Here is a 17,430-nt window from a genome sequence, read left to right on the forward strand (position 1 = left end):
TAATTACTATTTTCATCTGTAACATACTTTTAAAACCGAAAACTCAGTCTACATTGCATATTTATTGTTATGTAAATCATATTTATAATGCTGTTTTCACAGAGAAGTGATTCTTTGTACATTGTAAATAGTTCTGTTTCTTGTGTTGATTGCATGTACGTGTCCCTGAGAGAACACATTACAGTTATTCCAAAGAAATGTTCGGTATTGCCTTTTCATTTTATGACATGTTTAATCTCCAAAGCTGAAGTATCCTTCCTCAGCATATCCAGCCTGATCTCACGAGAAAACAGAAGTATTTTACGTTTTGCCAGTTTAGTGGCTAATATAAATATACGAATTTGTACAATTTCAGTCGTACGAAATGATACGATTTTTAAAAGGAGGCGTGGCACCTAACCCCACCCCTAACCCCAACCGTCGTTGGGGGATGAGCAAATCGTACTAAATTGTACGAATTAGATCGTACGAATTCATACGAATTAGCTACTAAATTAAAAAGTTACGAATTGCCGTGAGATCGAGAGCATTGGAGTAAATTGATTTAGATTCTGACTGGACAGATTACATTACACCTTTTGATTTTACAATACTTTATATGTACATTAAAATACACATCGTAATGTTTGTTTTATGTAAAAGACAACCGTACTATTTAATGGTGGTGCTACTAATTAAAATGATAAAACATATTGCAAACAAACACACAAACTCATGTCTACACAAATAAAATGTACAATGTGTTTAGTAGGCCCCAATATAGTTCATGCAGAATCCAAAAAATACATATGATAAAATATTGAGTTTAAATCTCAAGCTTGTCAAAACAAACCTTATGGAAAAGTTTGCTCCAGCTGTTAAACATCTGTAACCAGTCATTAGTCTGTGACAATTAATATAATACTCAATTAAACTAATAATACTCATAGCGCATCTCTGAGGCCCCCTCTTCTTTTACAGTGAGATTTCTTCAGTATTCTTGTGTTCATTTAGTTGATATGTTCAATTTAATTAAATATAGACATTTTATTAGTTGTTGATTTCCATGGTTATTTGACCTCCAACGTTGCCGTTGTGAGTGCCCATTTTTACTATTTAAGGTACAAGAAGGGGCTAAAGCTATTTTCATTAAAGTAATATATTTGTATGAAGTAGCAAAAATAAATGTAGCATAAGAATAGAGAACAAAGCAGCGGCAGCATTAATGCGATTGATGTCCAGGTTTTATGTGGCAAGGTAGGAGCTGAGCTGAAAGGCAAAGCTCTTAATTTACCGTATAATCTATGTTCCTACTCTCACAGCCGAAATGAGTTTTCTTTGAAGGGTGGCAGGGCGCACCTTTGTAGATAGGCTGAGGAGCTCCGTCACTCGAGAGAAGCTCGGAGTAGAGCTGCTGCTCCTCCACATCGAGAGACGCCAGCTGAGGTGGCTCGGGCATCTGTTTCGGATAACTCCTGGATACCTACACGGGGAGGTGTTCCAGGCATGTCCCACTGGGATAAGACCACGGGGAAGACCCAGGACACACTGGAGGGACTATGTCTCGTGGCTGGCCTGGGAACGCCTCGGGATCCCCCCGGAGGAGCTGGAGGAAATTTCTGGGGTTAGGGAAGTATGAGGTTCTTTCCGGAAAAGCAGAAGAAAATGAATGAATGGAGTTGAGTGCTGAATTACAGAGTTTATGCAAAGATACCTTTACCGTTTTAATGATGATAGGTTTAGATAGTTTTGTCTTTTTTTTTTAAATCTGCATGAATCTGAGACTTTTATTTTAGGATGCTAATGTACTTGCAACTGAAACTGAGCAGGGGCGAGGCTTAAATAGAAAATTTGGATTTCATATGGACTTTAAACACATCAACACATCATGTTTTTTAAAAAAAAATCTTGCAGTTCTTAGTATTTTTCATGCAAGTGAGTGGTTATGACAAACCACCTGTAGGTGACATACTCTTTTCCTCTCCATAGACTCCAGACACCTTCTTTTAAGTACCAATTCTTCTTGGAAAACATTGCACAATTCTGAGTGTCATCCACAAAGGTGAGTGGGCTTGACAAACCACCTGTAGGACTCTTCTTATGCTCGGAGAAGATATAAAATAAAATTAAAAACTTAAAATTATCAGAGGTTTTATGTACTGCAACTCTCAGGTGATTTGAAGTGCTCCTTTTGTCCTCACTTATACGTCATAAGTTATAAAAATATAAAAGGCTGATAAAGATGTTTGCTAAATGAATTCAAAATTAGGATTTTTACTTCTTCCTACTTGAAAATAATGTCAAGAACGCCACTTTTAGACATCTGACGTAAACTTGGAGCAGATTGAAGAACCCCAACTTCAGAAAAATGCATTGTTTGATATTTCTTCACAGATGGCGGCTAATTATGGTTCAACAAGATTAGCATGGAGCTAGCTTATGTAAAGCATTAAAGCAAAACTTTCAAGTATTATTACAGACCAAAATGAGTGGGATCCCTAAAAACTAAAGGCTACTTCTGAGATGACTTTAGCTTTATTGTGCATTGTTATCCTTTGTTCGTTGTCAGCATTTTTACTTTACTCACTTGTAGTCACTCATTTATAACCTGGTAAACAAGATTGCCACTTGTGATTGACTGGAGTGCATTGAGGTTTTACTGATGAAACCAGCCTTCCAACATCTTTGTGTAGCTCAAATGGGGGCGCATGGCACTAGAAATGATAAGGCTGTGGGTTCAATACCTAGGTAAAACACAAACTGATCAAATGTATAACTTCAATGAAATGTAATATAAATGATTTTGAGTGTATAGACCACGACATTATTATGTTTTAGAGGATGCTCTCCTCGTGACAGCTGTTTTTTTAAACATGAACACATGAAGCCTCTAAATTTAGCATCTTTTTTTAATTTAAATATAGCATCTACTGACTGATAAACCAGTCAGTGTTCGTAAGTACCAATTCTCACTACTAAGAAGTGGCTTATTACTAGGGAAAGACGGAATCTGCAGATATTTTTTGCAATTTCTGCACAGAATTTTGGTAAAAATCTGCGGATTTATGTGGAATGGTTTAGGGAGTATCCCTAAAACCTTAATGTATGAAATAAAAAGTAAAACCTTTTTAACTTGTATTTATTGTAATAAATGCAATTAGATCCACGTTATTTGGTAAACAGTTTCCCAGAGATGGGTTGCGGCTGGAAGGGCATCCGCTGCGTAAAAACTTGCTGGATAAGTTGGCGGTTCATTCCGCTGTGGCTAGCCCGAATTAATAAAGGGACTAAGCTGACAAGAGAATGAATGAATGAATTTGGTAAACAAAGCAAGTGTCTTATATAGTATATCTACTAAAAGGCAGAAAATATTACTTTACAAACTGTATTGTAATTAAATCATATGAATATTTTCATATTAGTCAATAATATTACTGAAATTAATTTTTAAAATATGAATTTACACAAGTAAATAAACAGAATCGCTGATGGGCTAAAAATCTGCAGAATTCTGCGCGCACAAATTCTGTGTGGGCCTACTTATTACCTGCCGATATATTAAGATATTGACAGTTTATTAGTAGCCTACTTATGAAGTATGATCTTATTCTACGTCCCTAATCCTACCCAATACCTAAAACCAACGTTATAATAACTAATAACAAGCAACAAATAAGGAGTTTATTGAAAGCAAATGTCAGTCAATAGTTTGTTAACCATTGTACCTTAAACTGTAATGGTACCTACAATTCTTCTCATACGTCACCTCGCATACTGTACAATAAAGACAGCTTAGCTAAAGTTTAATAGGTGTATAGAGTTTTTCTTTGTCTGTTTTGATCTGAATAGCAGGTAAAACAAAACTGTTGAGCAATCGTTCATCTGCTTTATTTAGTCTGGGGTGATTACCATGCGTTTTCTTTGAGTCAGACAGATATACAAGAGGCTACACCTTTTCCCCTAACACACACACACAGCAAATGAAACACGACTCCCTGAACTGTTGCTTGACGCAGACATTTGGATTCCCACCCCATTCCGCAGTGGAATATAGGGCTCTATTTATAGAGCTGGTGGAGCCCGTGGCCCTGAGCTGGGCAGAACGCACTCATTAAAACCACTTTCCCAAGTACACATCAGCTTAAAGCCCATTCCCGTGCGCGAGAGTGGAAACACAGCAATAGAGTTCGAGAGTAAACAGTGTTAGCAAAGGAAGAAGCTGGAGGTCTACTGATACCCTCAACATGTGGGATATCCATCGGACCTTACATGACTAGACACTGCTTCAGCTGTTTGTCTTGAAGGTGACATCCAACTTGCGTGGATCTTACTTTCATTACGATCGTCCAACACAGAACTCAAGACCTGCAAAAACAAGGTGACTGAAGATTAACATAATCAACAGCCATGGTTTGAACTTCATTCAAATCTCTCTACATTTGGTTTGAAAGATTTAGCCATTTTTTAAAAAGAGCCGAAAGTACTGCAAAGAAAAGAAAAAGGAAGAACATCCCGAGTGCTTTTTGGGGTTGTAATCGGATCCCACACACTCTGCAGTAATTATAAAGCAGCGCTGGGAAGCAGTAAAGGAGATTTGTCATTAAGGCTGCCTAAATAAAGAGGTTGGCAAAGGGCGAGGTTTGTGGATTCCTCCGAACGCTTCATCCAGATCCACCCAGAGCTGCTCATGGACCCCCAGGGAGGCCACTATCTGAACAAGTCGGCGGTGCTGTCATGCCTTGGCGCTGCCCGAATGTGCCAGCTGCTCCTAGGCTGCACCACTATGGCTCTAGTAGCCCACAGTGCAGGCTTCAGCGCAACCTATGGCACTTTCTGCATGTTCGTCTGGTGCTTCTGCTTTGCGGTCACTCTTCTAGTCTTTACCCTGGATGTCACCAGGTTACATGGGTGCATGCCTATCTCCTGGGATAACTTCACTGTGGCCTTCGCCATGCTGGCGACTCTCATGTACGTCACGGCTTCAGTTGTGTACCCGGTGTACTTCCTGAGGTCTGACTGCCCGTCGCAAGGCTGCGAGGTGCGAAACTACCGTATCGCCGTCACCGTCTGCTCCAGCGTCTGCTGCTTCGCCTACGGAGCTGAGGTGTTCATCACACGGGCCAAACCGGGACATGTGGTTGGATATATGGCCACCGTTTCAGGCCTGCTTAAGGTAGTCCAAGCCTTCATCGCCTGCATCATCTTCGGTGCTCTCCACAATGACAGCCAATACAACCGGCACATCCCTACGCAGTATTGCGTGGTGGTCTACAGCTTGTGCTTCGCCGTGACCGTAGTGGTGGTGGCGCTCACCGTCTCAGGCAGAACGTCTTCCCTGCGTTTCCCTTTCGACAGATTTGTGGTCATCTACACCTTCTTGGCGGTGCTGCTGTATTTGAGTGCTGCCGTGATCTGGCCGGTTTTCAGTTTCGATAAGAAGTATGGAGCCCCGGGGAGACCGGACGACTGTCCTAAAGGAAAGTGTCCATGGGACAGCAAGCTGGTGATCGCAGTGTTTACTTGTGCCAACCTGGTGCTGTACTTCACCGATCTGGTCTACTCGCAAAGAATACGATTCGTGTTGAGTTCTGCAGCATGAAGCCATCTTGTTTTTGATGTGGTTGGACTTTTACTGGAGTACTGGAAATGAGGCAGGGAGAGCCTAAAATATACAGTGGTGTGCGCGCTAGTGTATTTGTAGGTATAGTTCAACCCAAAATGAGTACTCGCCCTTGAGTGGTTCCAAACCTTGAGTTTCTTTCTTCAGTTTAACACAAAAGAGGACACTTTGATGATAGATTTAAACCTGTAACTACTGACTTTACGTAGTAGGAAAAACAGATACAGTTGAAGTCAGAATTATTAGACCCCCCCCCCCCACCCCCCCCCCCCCACCCCCCCCCCCCCCGATTTTATTTTATTTTTTAAATATTACCTAAATGATTTTTAAAAGAGCAAGGAAATTTTCACAGTATATCTGATAATTTTTTTTTTTCTGGGAAAAGTCTTATTTGTTTTATTTCGGTTGAAATAGAAACAGTTTTTAATTTTTAAAAAGCCATTTTAAGGACAAAATTATTAGCCCCTTCAAGGTATATTTTTTTTTCCTGAAAGTCTACACAACACCATCATTATACAATAACTTGCCTAATTACCTTAACTTGCCTAGTTAAACTAATTAACCTAGTTAAGCCTTTAAATGTCACTTTAAGCTGTATACAATTGTCTTGAAAAATATCTGGTCAAGTATTATTTACTGTCATCATGACAAAGATAAAATAAATCAGTTACTAGAAATCTGGGTTACACTTTATAATAGGGTTCATTAGTTAATGCGTTTACTAACATGAACTTATCATGAACAACACTTGTACAGCATTTATTAATCATAATTTAACATTTATTAATGCATTATTAACATTTAAGCCCATGCTTGATAACATTAGTTAAAGCACCATGAGTTAACATGAACTAACAAGAACAACTGTATTTTCATTAACTAAAATTTATTAACATGAATAAATACTGTAGTAAATGTATTGTTCATTGTTTGTTCATGTTAGTAAATGCATTAATTAACATTAACTAATGAACCTTATTGTAAAGTGTAACCAAAATATGTTTTGAAAAAATCTTCCCTGTTAAAAAGAAATTGGAAGAAAAAATAAACAGGGGGCTAATAATTCTGACTTCAACTGTATTATGGCAGACAATGGGTTATGTGTTCCAAGCTTTCTTTAAAATGTCTTAAAAGATTTAAAGAAGAAAGAAGGAAACTCAAAAAGGTTTGGAACAAGTCAAGGTTGAGAAAATGATGACAGAATTTTCATTTTTGGGTGAACTGACTGAAGATTTTTTTTTTTTTTTGGTATCATGTTGATTAGATTGAAACGTTTTTGGACTTTCTAGCAGGGTTGTCATTTTTTATGTTTTGTTGCGTTAATGAAGTTGTTACTTTGCTTACTAAAATGAAATCTAAAGAAGTGATTTTGGATTTTGTGTATGACATTTGCATAAAACGGACCTCTTTGACAGTTTTGACACAAAAGGAAATTTCTAGCATTATTTACTCACCTCATGATGTTCCAAATGTGACCCTGGACCACAAGTTAAAAGTCTTTTTTTTTTTTTTTTTACATCACATTAAAGATCTTTGATAAACTTCCTACTTTAGATATATCAGGACTAAATTTTTGATATGCAAAGCTAAAGATTTATTCTTGACAACTTTACAGGTGGGTTTTCTTAATATTTTGATCTTTTTTATGTTTATTGCTTTGTAGGATAAGCCAATATTTGTCTGAGATGCATTTATTTGGTAATCTAGAATTTGAGGGTTTAAAATCTTCAAAAGATTAAAAATATTGAGATTTTTTTTAAGATTATCTTTAAAGACGTCTGTAAAGTTCATTCATTCATTTTCTTTTTAGCTTATCTGGGGTCGCCACAGCGAAATGAATTGCCAACTTATTCAGCATATGTTTTTAATTTTTTAAAAGCAATTTTAAGGACAAAATTATTAGCTCCTTCAAGCTATATTTTTTCCTCATGAGTTATAAAAACTATTATGTTTAGAAATGTGTTTAAAAAAAATTCTCTGTTAAACAGAAATTGGGGGGGGGGGAAATAAATAGGGGGCTAATATTTCTGACATCAACTGTATTATGAAAGACTATGGGTTATGTCTTTCAAGCTTTCTTTAAAATATCTTCTTAAAAGATTTAAAGAAGAAAGAAGAAAACTCATAAAGGTTTGGAACAAGTCAAGGTTGAGAAAATGATGACAGAATTTTCATTTTTGGGTGAACTGACTGAAAATGTTTTTTTTCTTATCCTACAAAGCAACAAACATAAAAATATAAGAAATATTAAGAAAACCCGCCTATAAAGTTGTCAAGAATTAATATTTAGCTTTGCATATCAGAAATTTAGTCCTGATAAATCTAAAGTAGGAAGTTTATCAAAGATCTTTAAAGTGATGTAAAAAAAAGACTTTTAACTTGTTGTCCAGGGTCACATTAGGAACATCATGTTTTACGCAGCGGATGTCCTTCCAGCTGCAACCCATCACTGGCAAACATCCATACACACTTACTCACACATACACTATGGACAATTTAGCCTACCCATTTCACCTATAGCACATGTTTTTGGACTTGTGGGAAAAAAAACGGAGCACCCGGAGGAAACCCACACGAACATGGGGAGAACATGCAAACTCCACACAGAAACACCAGCTGAGACTCGAACCAGCGATCTTCTTGCTGTGAGAAAGAACTGTGCAGCCCATGTCTTTAAAGTTGTCCAGAATAAGTTCTTGGCAACCCATATTACTAATTAGAAGTTTTGATATATTTGTTCAAAGTAGGAAATTTACTAAATGTCTTTTATGGAACACAACATTTACTTAATATTCTATTGATTTTGGCAAAAAATAAAAATCAATAATTTTGACCCATTTCATGGATTTTAGGTCACTGCCAAAATTAGTGTAATTTGTGATCCAGGGTCACAAATATAGATGACCATTTATTCCAATTGTTAAGGTGCTCAAAGAACCTCTCTTTATGCATTTTGTGATACATCTACAAAGGCTTCAATGGGTTGATCAGTGTGTTTAATAATAATAATAACAACAACGACAATGCATTTAATTTATTTTGCACTTTATCTACACCAGAGTGCTACTTTAAGCATAATACAGACAAAAACACATTCAACTGAAGCAGTAAAAAAAGCCCTCCACAGCAGCAACAGTAAATATAACTAAGACTAAAATACCATCTTAAATAGCATGTTTTAACTGTTACTTAAATAATAATTGTGGTGACCTTTCTAACAGGCAAAGGAAGTGCATTACACAACCTCGGAGCTGCTACAGAGAAAGCTCTTTCTCCCATGTTTTTTTATTTTTTTAATCTAAAATAAAGTAGTTTGTAACTTCATTAAATTGTTACTTACGCTCAAATCACCAATGAAATAGTACTTTTGGATTCAGTGCACATCAGAATTGACAGAACTGTTCACTTAGGTATTGTCTATATATATATATATATACACCATGTTTTTTTCTTTTAAAAAAATACTGTAGTTTTATTTGTCATGGTGCTTAGCGAGCACTTCCCTTTATACTGTACTTCTCTATCAATCTACTCAGGCCCCAATGGTTGTTCAGTATGTCTTGTTTTTTTTTTTATAGATTGTTACTAACTTGCATTGTTATATGTACTCTCAACATATTTAATTAAATTAATTGTTTGTTATTAAATTAAATATGTTGTTAAATAAACTTGAATTCAAACTTGAAATCATTTTTCTTATTCTCGCAGCACCACTGAATACTTGCAAACACAAGTAGGGATGAATAATATAAACATACAAATTATTCAAATTAAGCCATTTTCTGTATGATTATGGTGGTCATTTATAACCTACCCTTTTTTTTTTTAATAAAAAATGCATTAAAATGTCCCCATACCAAAATTGGACACATTTTAAATCAATTTACATTATTATATCAATATAATAAAGTAATTATATATATATATATATATATATATATATATATATATATATATATATATATATATATATATATGTATATATATATATGTATATATATATGTATATATATATATATATATATATATATATGTATATATATATATATGTATATATATATATATATATATATATATATATATATATATATATATATATATATATATATATATATATATAATATTTACTTCAAATTAAAAGCAATAAACACCTAATGATGCTAAAAGAAAAGCGCCACAAACAGATTATTATCCTGACATTCCTATGTGGTTCCTATTTGGTCTTTTTTGTGAGTGTGGAACTAAATAAAAACATTCTGGCAGCGTTCTCTGTGGGTTCATTTTCTCTTTTTTTATGACCAAACTAATCTTTCCAGAAAGTAGTTTTCGTTGTTGTTTTGTTTGTTTGTTTTATTTAGAGTTAAAAATGTTGGGGTTAGAGAATGATCTATTTTACACTGTAAAAAAAGACTCAACTCAAAATTATAATGTAACTGCAGAACTTTTTTGAGTTGACTTTCAACCCAGGTACTGCTATTGACTTGATTTAAGTTGAGTAAACTCAAAAATGTCCTGCACCTGGTTGCCTGAAAATTTTAAGTTGAGTCAACTTTTTTACAGTGTACATAAGGAAATATTTCCAAGCTAACCAACAAAGAATGTTCTGTGAACCAAAAATCGTCAGCTGAGGGTTAACATCGAATTCCAATGACATTTTTGTAGAGATCAAACCTTTTACATACTCTCTGATCAACCATACATGACTCAAACCATCAGCTTATTTTTTAAAATAAATTAAATAAATGTAAAAATTACCATGGTTGAATTGAATAAACTAAACTGGCCGTAGTGTATGTGTGTGGATAAGTGTGTATGGATGTTTTCCAGTACTGGGTTGCAGCTGGAAGGGCATCCATTTTTTGTGAAACAAATGCTGGATAAGTTGGCGATTCGTTCTGCAGTGGTAACCCCTGATGAATAAATAACTAAGCCGAAGGAATGAATAAAATTACCAAGGCCAATTATAGTTAACACTTTAGTGTATTTGAACCATATTGTAAAATAAATATTATTATATTTACAACACTTTATAAATGCTGCACCACACTGTTTATAATAGTGAACTTATAAACTGTAGTAAATAATATAATACACTTTAGTTTTTTCTACAGTAAATTGTGGTGTATTGTAGAATATACCCTAGTTCAGGATGCAAATTATCACGGGGGTCAACGTTTTCAGTTATATTAGTTTGTGTAATGCTTCAGTCAATCTAATGTCTGCACTAATTTAAATGGCATCTAATTTAGTAATCAAACATATTTTACATGTTTTGTGGGATATTTAGTGTTCTGACCTACAGTATTCTCTGATTAGCTATTTTAGAGGTTACTGTAGGTCAAACTATGCAACTAATTAGACTACTTTTCGGCTATATGTAAAAACAATCAGCTATTTACAAGAAAAGTGTCTTACCGGTGTCTATCAGTGACCTGCTGGTTTCAGATTTTTTTCTTGCATGGACTGATTAACATTTACAAATCACAATGGTATGAACCATTTTAGGGCTGCTTAAATGTATATTTATATTATCTATGATTTGAATTATGAATATTATTAAATATACAGATCAAAGCAAACTATTTCTTACTATTTAGAGTACTGACCCGTCATGTATGTTTTGACGTCAATCCCCCCAAACCCCCCTGTAACTCACCTTGCCCTAGTTGCAGAACACACATTAATTCAAGTAGACCTTTGTAGTATGCTTCAAAAACACTACATTGTTTACAATAAATTACTATTGAGCATTTTGAGGGAAAAAAGAGAACTATATAACGATGTGCTGTCTTGAGGTTACTCAAGAAATATGTTTGAGAGCTAGTTGGTTAAAACAGAGCAAGAATATGCTCATGATAAGATAACTGTGTGTAAATAATTTATAAAAAAAACATGAAAAATACAGAATTCAGTAAAATATCACGACGGTGAAGATACCAAAACAGAGCAGAGCAGCAGCAAACCCTCACAAGATTTTCCTGTCTTTCTGTTGACACGAGGCCACGTGTTCACAACGAGTGATGCAACTGGCTTTTCTGACAGCAGAGCTGGCCAACCAGGACGCGCAGCGCACACATAAACTCCAGTGATTGGCTGCGGCCCAAGCACGTCTGTGCTGTGATTGGTGAACGCGTCGTACTCCACACACTCCACTAATGGCAGTTCACAGACAGCGTGAACAACACAACAAACAAACCTGAAATAAACTAAATATAAGTGAACCAGCTCTTCAGCACATCGTATTTTAGGTACGTTTCTTAGATAACATTTAAACATTCAGTTTTCAGCATTTATCTCGTTGTTTCTGCTGTGTACTGTATATTCAGTCATATCAGGAAATAGATAAAATATCGAGGAGACGCTGTTCTTCTGTTAACTTTACCTCAGCGGATGTATATTACTGTTAGAGACTAGACCGTGAACCCTTGTGTTTTGTTCAGCTGGTCAATGTTGATATTGTGGTCATTAACAGGTCAGAATGAGTGTGGGATTTATCGGAGCTGGTCAGCTGGCGCATGCGCTGGTCAAGGGCTTCACAGCCGCAGGTACAGCGACATTTACACACACTCACCACTAGAAAGCGCACTGCCACACGATAAAACACAACACTGAGAAATTATTAATCTTCAATTTTTGGAAAATGTGTATTTATACTTGATCTGAAAGTGAAATAAATAAGTTTCCAATTGATGTGTGACTTCGTAGGAATACATGAAAAAATACTGATACTGTATAAGAAACATCAAATAACTTTATAAGAGATTTAAATATTACACTTTGGATGGTTTGATAAAAAAATTTCTGTTAAATAATTATCTGATGATTGCAATTGTCTACAACACAACAAACATTGACCTCAATGCAGTTTTTGTTTAATTGTTTTTCTTATTTTTTAAATTTTATCTTAATATCCAGATTTTTTTAACCATGTTTTGTACAGTAAGTGCATCCTGTTAGAACAGGGGCGCCCAAACTTTTTCGTATAAATGGCCAAAAATCAAATATCATTGATAGCCATGGGCCGAAGGTAAATATACCAAACTGTATTACATTAAAGTTGCCATAGGTAATTTCCTAATTTATGTAATAATGTTTTAAAATAAACAGAAAACATTACTTTAAATCCTATTAACTAATGCAGTATACCATTTAAATCATTTAAAATGATTGCAATAAAAACATAAACAGTCACACTTACAGTATAAGTGGGCATTTACAGTGGAGTAGTTCAATGCTAAATACACTAGTCAAGCAGAATCTGCCTTTGCCTTGATTTGCTCACCAAAAGTCTGTTGGTGACAGTATATACATTTGCACTAAATTAAAGAATTAGTTTCAGTTTTACCAATAAAACAAAAAAGGTTACATTAGCTTTGAAATTACAATCTCTAAACCATCCCCAATATATTTCCTCTCCTCTCAAATGGGATTGTGGGCCAAACCAAACATATCCATGGTTCAACTTTGGTCCACGGGCCATAATTTGGGCATCTATCTGTTAAATGGAGGAGTTTCCCCCAAAATTAAATATACCCCATTTACTCATCTTCAAACCATCCTTATGGCATATGGCTTTTTTGTCAGACGAACACAATTTTATCCTGGCTCTTTAATCCCACTATAATCTTGAAATTAATCTAGATGAATCTAGATTAAAATGGCTCATTTGAATTCTGCCGAAGCCATTCAGAACATGTGTGCTACCCAAATAATAAGCCTTTGAGAACGGGTTTCTCAAGCCAGGTGGCGCATTAGACCAGGGGCTCATCTCCTGTTTCCAAAATGCATCACAAACTACTTGAGAAACTGTTCTACTATGATAATTGGAGATGAAAATAAATGATGTTCAATAAGATGTGCTTATATTTACTAACTGTTTATTCGGTTAAACATAAATGTTGAACTGTAGGCCTACATAAGCTCCAAACAGCGATTTTTGATTACCTAAAGTCATAACTGAGCTAAACAGAAATGGAATTAAGACGTGGAGTAAGCAGATATTACTGGTATTGTTGAAGTAAACACCGCAATTAAACTATTACCATCATGCCATTTTTTCCGATAAGATCCACACCGAACCGCACAGACGCACACACACACACATCGCAAAATGTGGAAGTTTTTTCTTTCCATTTGACGTGCATTATTAAATTCCATGACATTCTCACCAGCCCTTACTCCCTATTTGCGTCTAATACCTGAGTTTGTCACAGGGGATGAATGAAATGTTCATGAGTTAAAGTGAAACTTCCGAACTGCAGTTGAAGTCCGGCATCCTGCTGATTTGATTCAGAAGGGCACTTTTTTGTCAGACGGCTCACCGCTCAGGTATACTTCCTCGCTAAAATATCAAAGTGAAAGTCATCATAGCTTGCGTAGAATAGACCAAGGCTGCGTCCGAAACCGCATACTTCCATACTATATAGTACGCTAAAATCAGTATGCGAGCCGAGCAGTATGTCCGAATTCATAGAATTCGAAAAACAGTATGCGAGAAGTACCCGGATGACTTACTACTTCCGGCGAGATTCTAGAGTGCGCATCCCATGCATGCTGCGCTATCCCATAATGCCCCGCGAGCAAATTCATGAATGGGAGTAAAGCGACGCAACTGACGCAGGCAGGTCATGTGACCATGACAAAATGGCGGATGTAGTACGTCTGAATTCCATTCATACTTTTCAGGTTCATACTGCATAGAACATACTTTTCTAATGGAGGAGTAGCACGTTTAAATTCAAATGCAGCACCTACTGAGTAGTATGTATATATATGTATATGTGTGTGTGTGTGTGTGTGTGTGTATGTGTGTGTGTATATATATATATATATATTTCTAATTTTAAAATTCTAAAACTTCCAGTGGTTGCCAATTGCACATTCATAAGGCACATTCATATTGATATGTGTCCAATTTTAAGCATAGTACATCATCATTAATGAAATGCAATTTTTTTATAACTCATTAAAACGATTTTTAGGCTTTGATCCAAATTTTGGTGACTGTCACTTTAAATTCAAATGAGAATATGCAATTTTCAAAAGAGGGCGGAGCTAAAAACCCTATGCCTATGCATAGTGGCAGATAGCTGCTTCCACTCAAGGCTGACGAGGGAGAGATGGTCACTAATGGCTGGGTTTTTCCCCTCTGTAAATCTAAGTTTCTGTAAATCAAAGTTTCTGCAGACTGTTTTTATCAAGTGTGATTATAAAAAAATAAAATTATTTAATTTTTACCATTAGAGGCTGGTTATGTTCACACACTGTTGCCACACAACGGTGTATAAACCCTTTATGAAAATGATTTTTGCATAACAGGTCGTCTTTAACATGAAATCTGTAATGCAGGGTTTACATTAGTCTCCTCTGTCCATCAGGTGTGATCGCCACACACAGGATAACAGCGAGTTCTCCAGACACTGACCTGCCGACGGTCATTGGCCTGAGAGTGAGTGTTTGAGACATCAGTTAACTGAAAGCAGTGATTCAAGCATCTTTATAAACACATATTCTCTGTACCTCAGAAAATGGGAGCGTTCTTCACCACCAGTAATAAAGAGACCGTGAGCAAGAGTGACGTCCTTTTCCTGGCGGTCAAGCCTCATATCATTCCCTTTGTCCTGGACGAGATCGGCCCAGACATTGAAGACCGCCACCTCATCGTCTCCTGTGCTGCAGGAGTGACCATCAGCTCCATCGAGAAGGTCAGACTGCTGCTTTCTGTCTTTTATTATAAAATGTTCTGCCTGTTAAAATCAGAGTGGCACGTTTTTCCTCATGCTTGCAGAAAAAGGCTTACTAAAAACAGAATATATTATTCTGTTTTATATTATAGAAAATATTCATGATGTCTGACCTTTGATATTGCAGAAACTGCTGCAGTACCGTTCAGCACCTAAAGTCATTCGCTGCATGACAAACACCCCGGTGGTGGTCCGCGAGGGGGCCACGGTTTACGCCACAGGCACCCATGCGGAGGTGGAGGACGGGAAGCTCCTGGAGCAGCTAATGGCCAGTGTGGGCTACTGCACCGAGGTGGAAGAGGACCTGATTGATGCCGTCACTGGCCTCAGTGGCAGTGGACCAGCCTATGTAAGCAACAATCAAGCAATCATACATTGACCTCCTGGTGGATTCCCAAATTTACACCATACTGTAGTCATTTGTAGTAGTTACTATCATGTTTTTTTTTTATCTGTACCATACAGTAAAGAATCATTTACTATGAATGACTGTAGTGTTTTTAAAGTGGGTTTTGCTTAAGACTACTTTTATCCTAATCTTAGGCATTCACAGCGGTTGATGCTCTTGCTGATGGAGGGGTGAAGATGGGATTGCCCAGAAGACTGGCTGTACGACTGGGAGCTCAGGCCCTGCTTGTTAGTCTCTCATAGTATCTGAATCCTTTTTCACAATGAAAATCTGATCATCTGCGCTTGAAATTTACAATAAAATTATGTTTTGTTTTGTTTTTTTTTGCAAGGGAGCGGCAAAAATGCTCCTTGAGTCAGAGCAACACCCTGGACAGTTAAAGGACAACGTGGCTTCGCCTGGAGGTGCTACAATCCACGCTTTGCATGTGATGGAAAGTGGCGGTTTCCGCAGCCTCCTGATCAATGCTGTGGAGGCTTCGTGCATTAGAACCAGGTGGAGTGACTTTTTCAGCTAGTTGTGTTAATCTGGCCGTCTTAATTCAGAAGGAATTAAGAGATAAATAGGAAATAAAGGGATAGTTCACCAAAAAAAGGAAAGATTTTGTCATTATTTACTCATGTTTAAGCTTCTTTCTTCTGTTGAGGGCAGACAAAGATATTTGGAGGATAGCTGGAAACCTCAAACCATTACTTTTCATAATAAGTCAGTGGTTAGTGGTTTTCAGCTTTTTTCAAAATACTTAATGTTTTGAAACCATCTGAGGGAGAGTAAATAGTGAGCAAAACCTCATTTTTGGGTGAAATATGCCTTTAGGTTCTTCACTAATTGATAACTACAGTTATATTCCCTGTATTTACTTGTTTTTTTTAATGAAAACAAGAACCTTTCAACTTGAAAATAACCATTAATAAGACATATATATATAAGATGGATATCGCTGTCACCTCACTTTGGCAATTGGCATTTCTGTGTGGAGTTTGCCTGTTCTCCTCTTGTTGCTGTGGGTTTTCTCAGGGTGCTTCTGTTTCCCCCACGGTCCAAAGACATGCGCTATAGATGAATTGGGTAAGCTAAATTGTCCGTAGTATGTGTTTGTGAATTGGTGTTTCCCAGTGATGGGTTGCAGCTGGAAGGGCATCCGCTGCATAAAACATATGCTGGAAAAGGTGGCGGTTCATTCTGCTGTGGTGACCCCTGATTAATAAAGGACTAAGTCGGAAAGGAAATGAATGAATGAACAAGACATTCAAATCCCTTGTTAAATCTCAGAACTTCTGGATGAAATGCGTGTCTAAACGTCAAACAGGATTTCTAATAATTGAAGCTGGTAAATTTTCGTTAGTTGTTTAATAATGATTAAAAACATCTTGAGTTGGTTGATTAAGTGTGTTTCAGTTTAATTAATTTCACAAGTTGTAGTTGTTTTTTTTCCTCTGTCCCTTAGTGTTTCTTCTTGTTATCAAGTCTCTTCAATAACACTCTCATCACTCAATCACTAAACACACCATTTAAAAACTTAATTATCTTCATCTTCAATCTCTTCATTTACAGTGGGGGAAAGTATTCAACACGTCATGTTTTTTTTTTTTTTTTCCTGAGAATAATTCCAAAGGAGCTGTTGACATAGAATTGAACCAGATTTTGGTAAAACCCAAACAATACAACCATAAACACAA

General features: G+C 36.4%; 2 protein-coding genes across 10 annotated transcripts in view; both read left to right on the forward strand.

Annotated features, from left to right (window-relative positions):
* Positions 1 to 2,283: 2,283 nt before the first annotated feature.
* On the forward strand, positions 2,284 to 7,018 carry myadml2 (myeloid associated differentiation marker like 2). Its single transcript, XM_005171651.6, has one exon. It carries the CDS (start codon positions 4,667 to 4,669, stop codon positions 5,576 to 5,578), a length of 912 nt encoding a protein of 303 aa, XP_005171708.1. The 5' UTR covers positions 2,284 to 4,666; the 3' UTR covers positions 5,579 to 7,018.
* Positions 7,019 to 11,734: 4,716 nt separating this feature from the next.
* Positions 11,735 to 17,430, forward strand: part of pycr1a (pyrroline-5-carboxylate reductase 1a) — a 134,921-nt gene continuing 129,225 nt past the window's right edge. For 8 of the 9 annotated variants that reach the window (XR_012398192.1, XR_012398175.1, XM_073937811.1 and 5 more), the window contains exons 1-7: positions 11,735 to 11,847; positions 12,072 to 12,144; positions 14,977 to 15,047; positions 15,124 to 15,303; positions 15,470 to 15,691; positions 15,886 to 15,978; positions 16,083 to 16,246. Coding sequence is in view for 7 of the 9 variants with exons in the window: in XM_073937811.1 (XP_073793912.1) it covers positions 12,078 to 12,144; positions 14,977 to 15,047; positions 15,124 to 15,303; positions 15,470 to 15,691; positions 15,886 to 15,978; positions 16,083 to 16,246 (797 nt within the window). In the remaining 2 variants the exon portion in view is untranslated. The remainder of the gene's footprint in view (positions 11,848 to 12,071; positions 12,145 to 14,976; positions 15,048 to 15,123; positions 15,304 to 15,469; positions 15,692 to 15,885; positions 15,979 to 16,082; positions 16,247 to 17,430) is intronic. The other variant, NM_200826.2, reaches the window with a different exon arrangement.

Source organism: Danio rerio, chromosome 3, assembly GCF_049306965.1.
Source record: "Danio rerio strain Tuebingen ecotype United States chromosome 3, GRCz12tu, whole genome shotgun sequence".
Classification (NCBI taxonomy): Eukaryota; Metazoa; Chordata; class Actinopteri; order Cypriniformes; family Danionidae; genus Danio; species Danio rerio.

Coding starts and splice junctions, on each gene's coding strand:
- myadml2 (XM_005171651.6), top strand. CDS start 4,667: ATGGACCCCCAGGGAGGCCACTATCTGAACAAGTCGGCGGTGCTGTCA.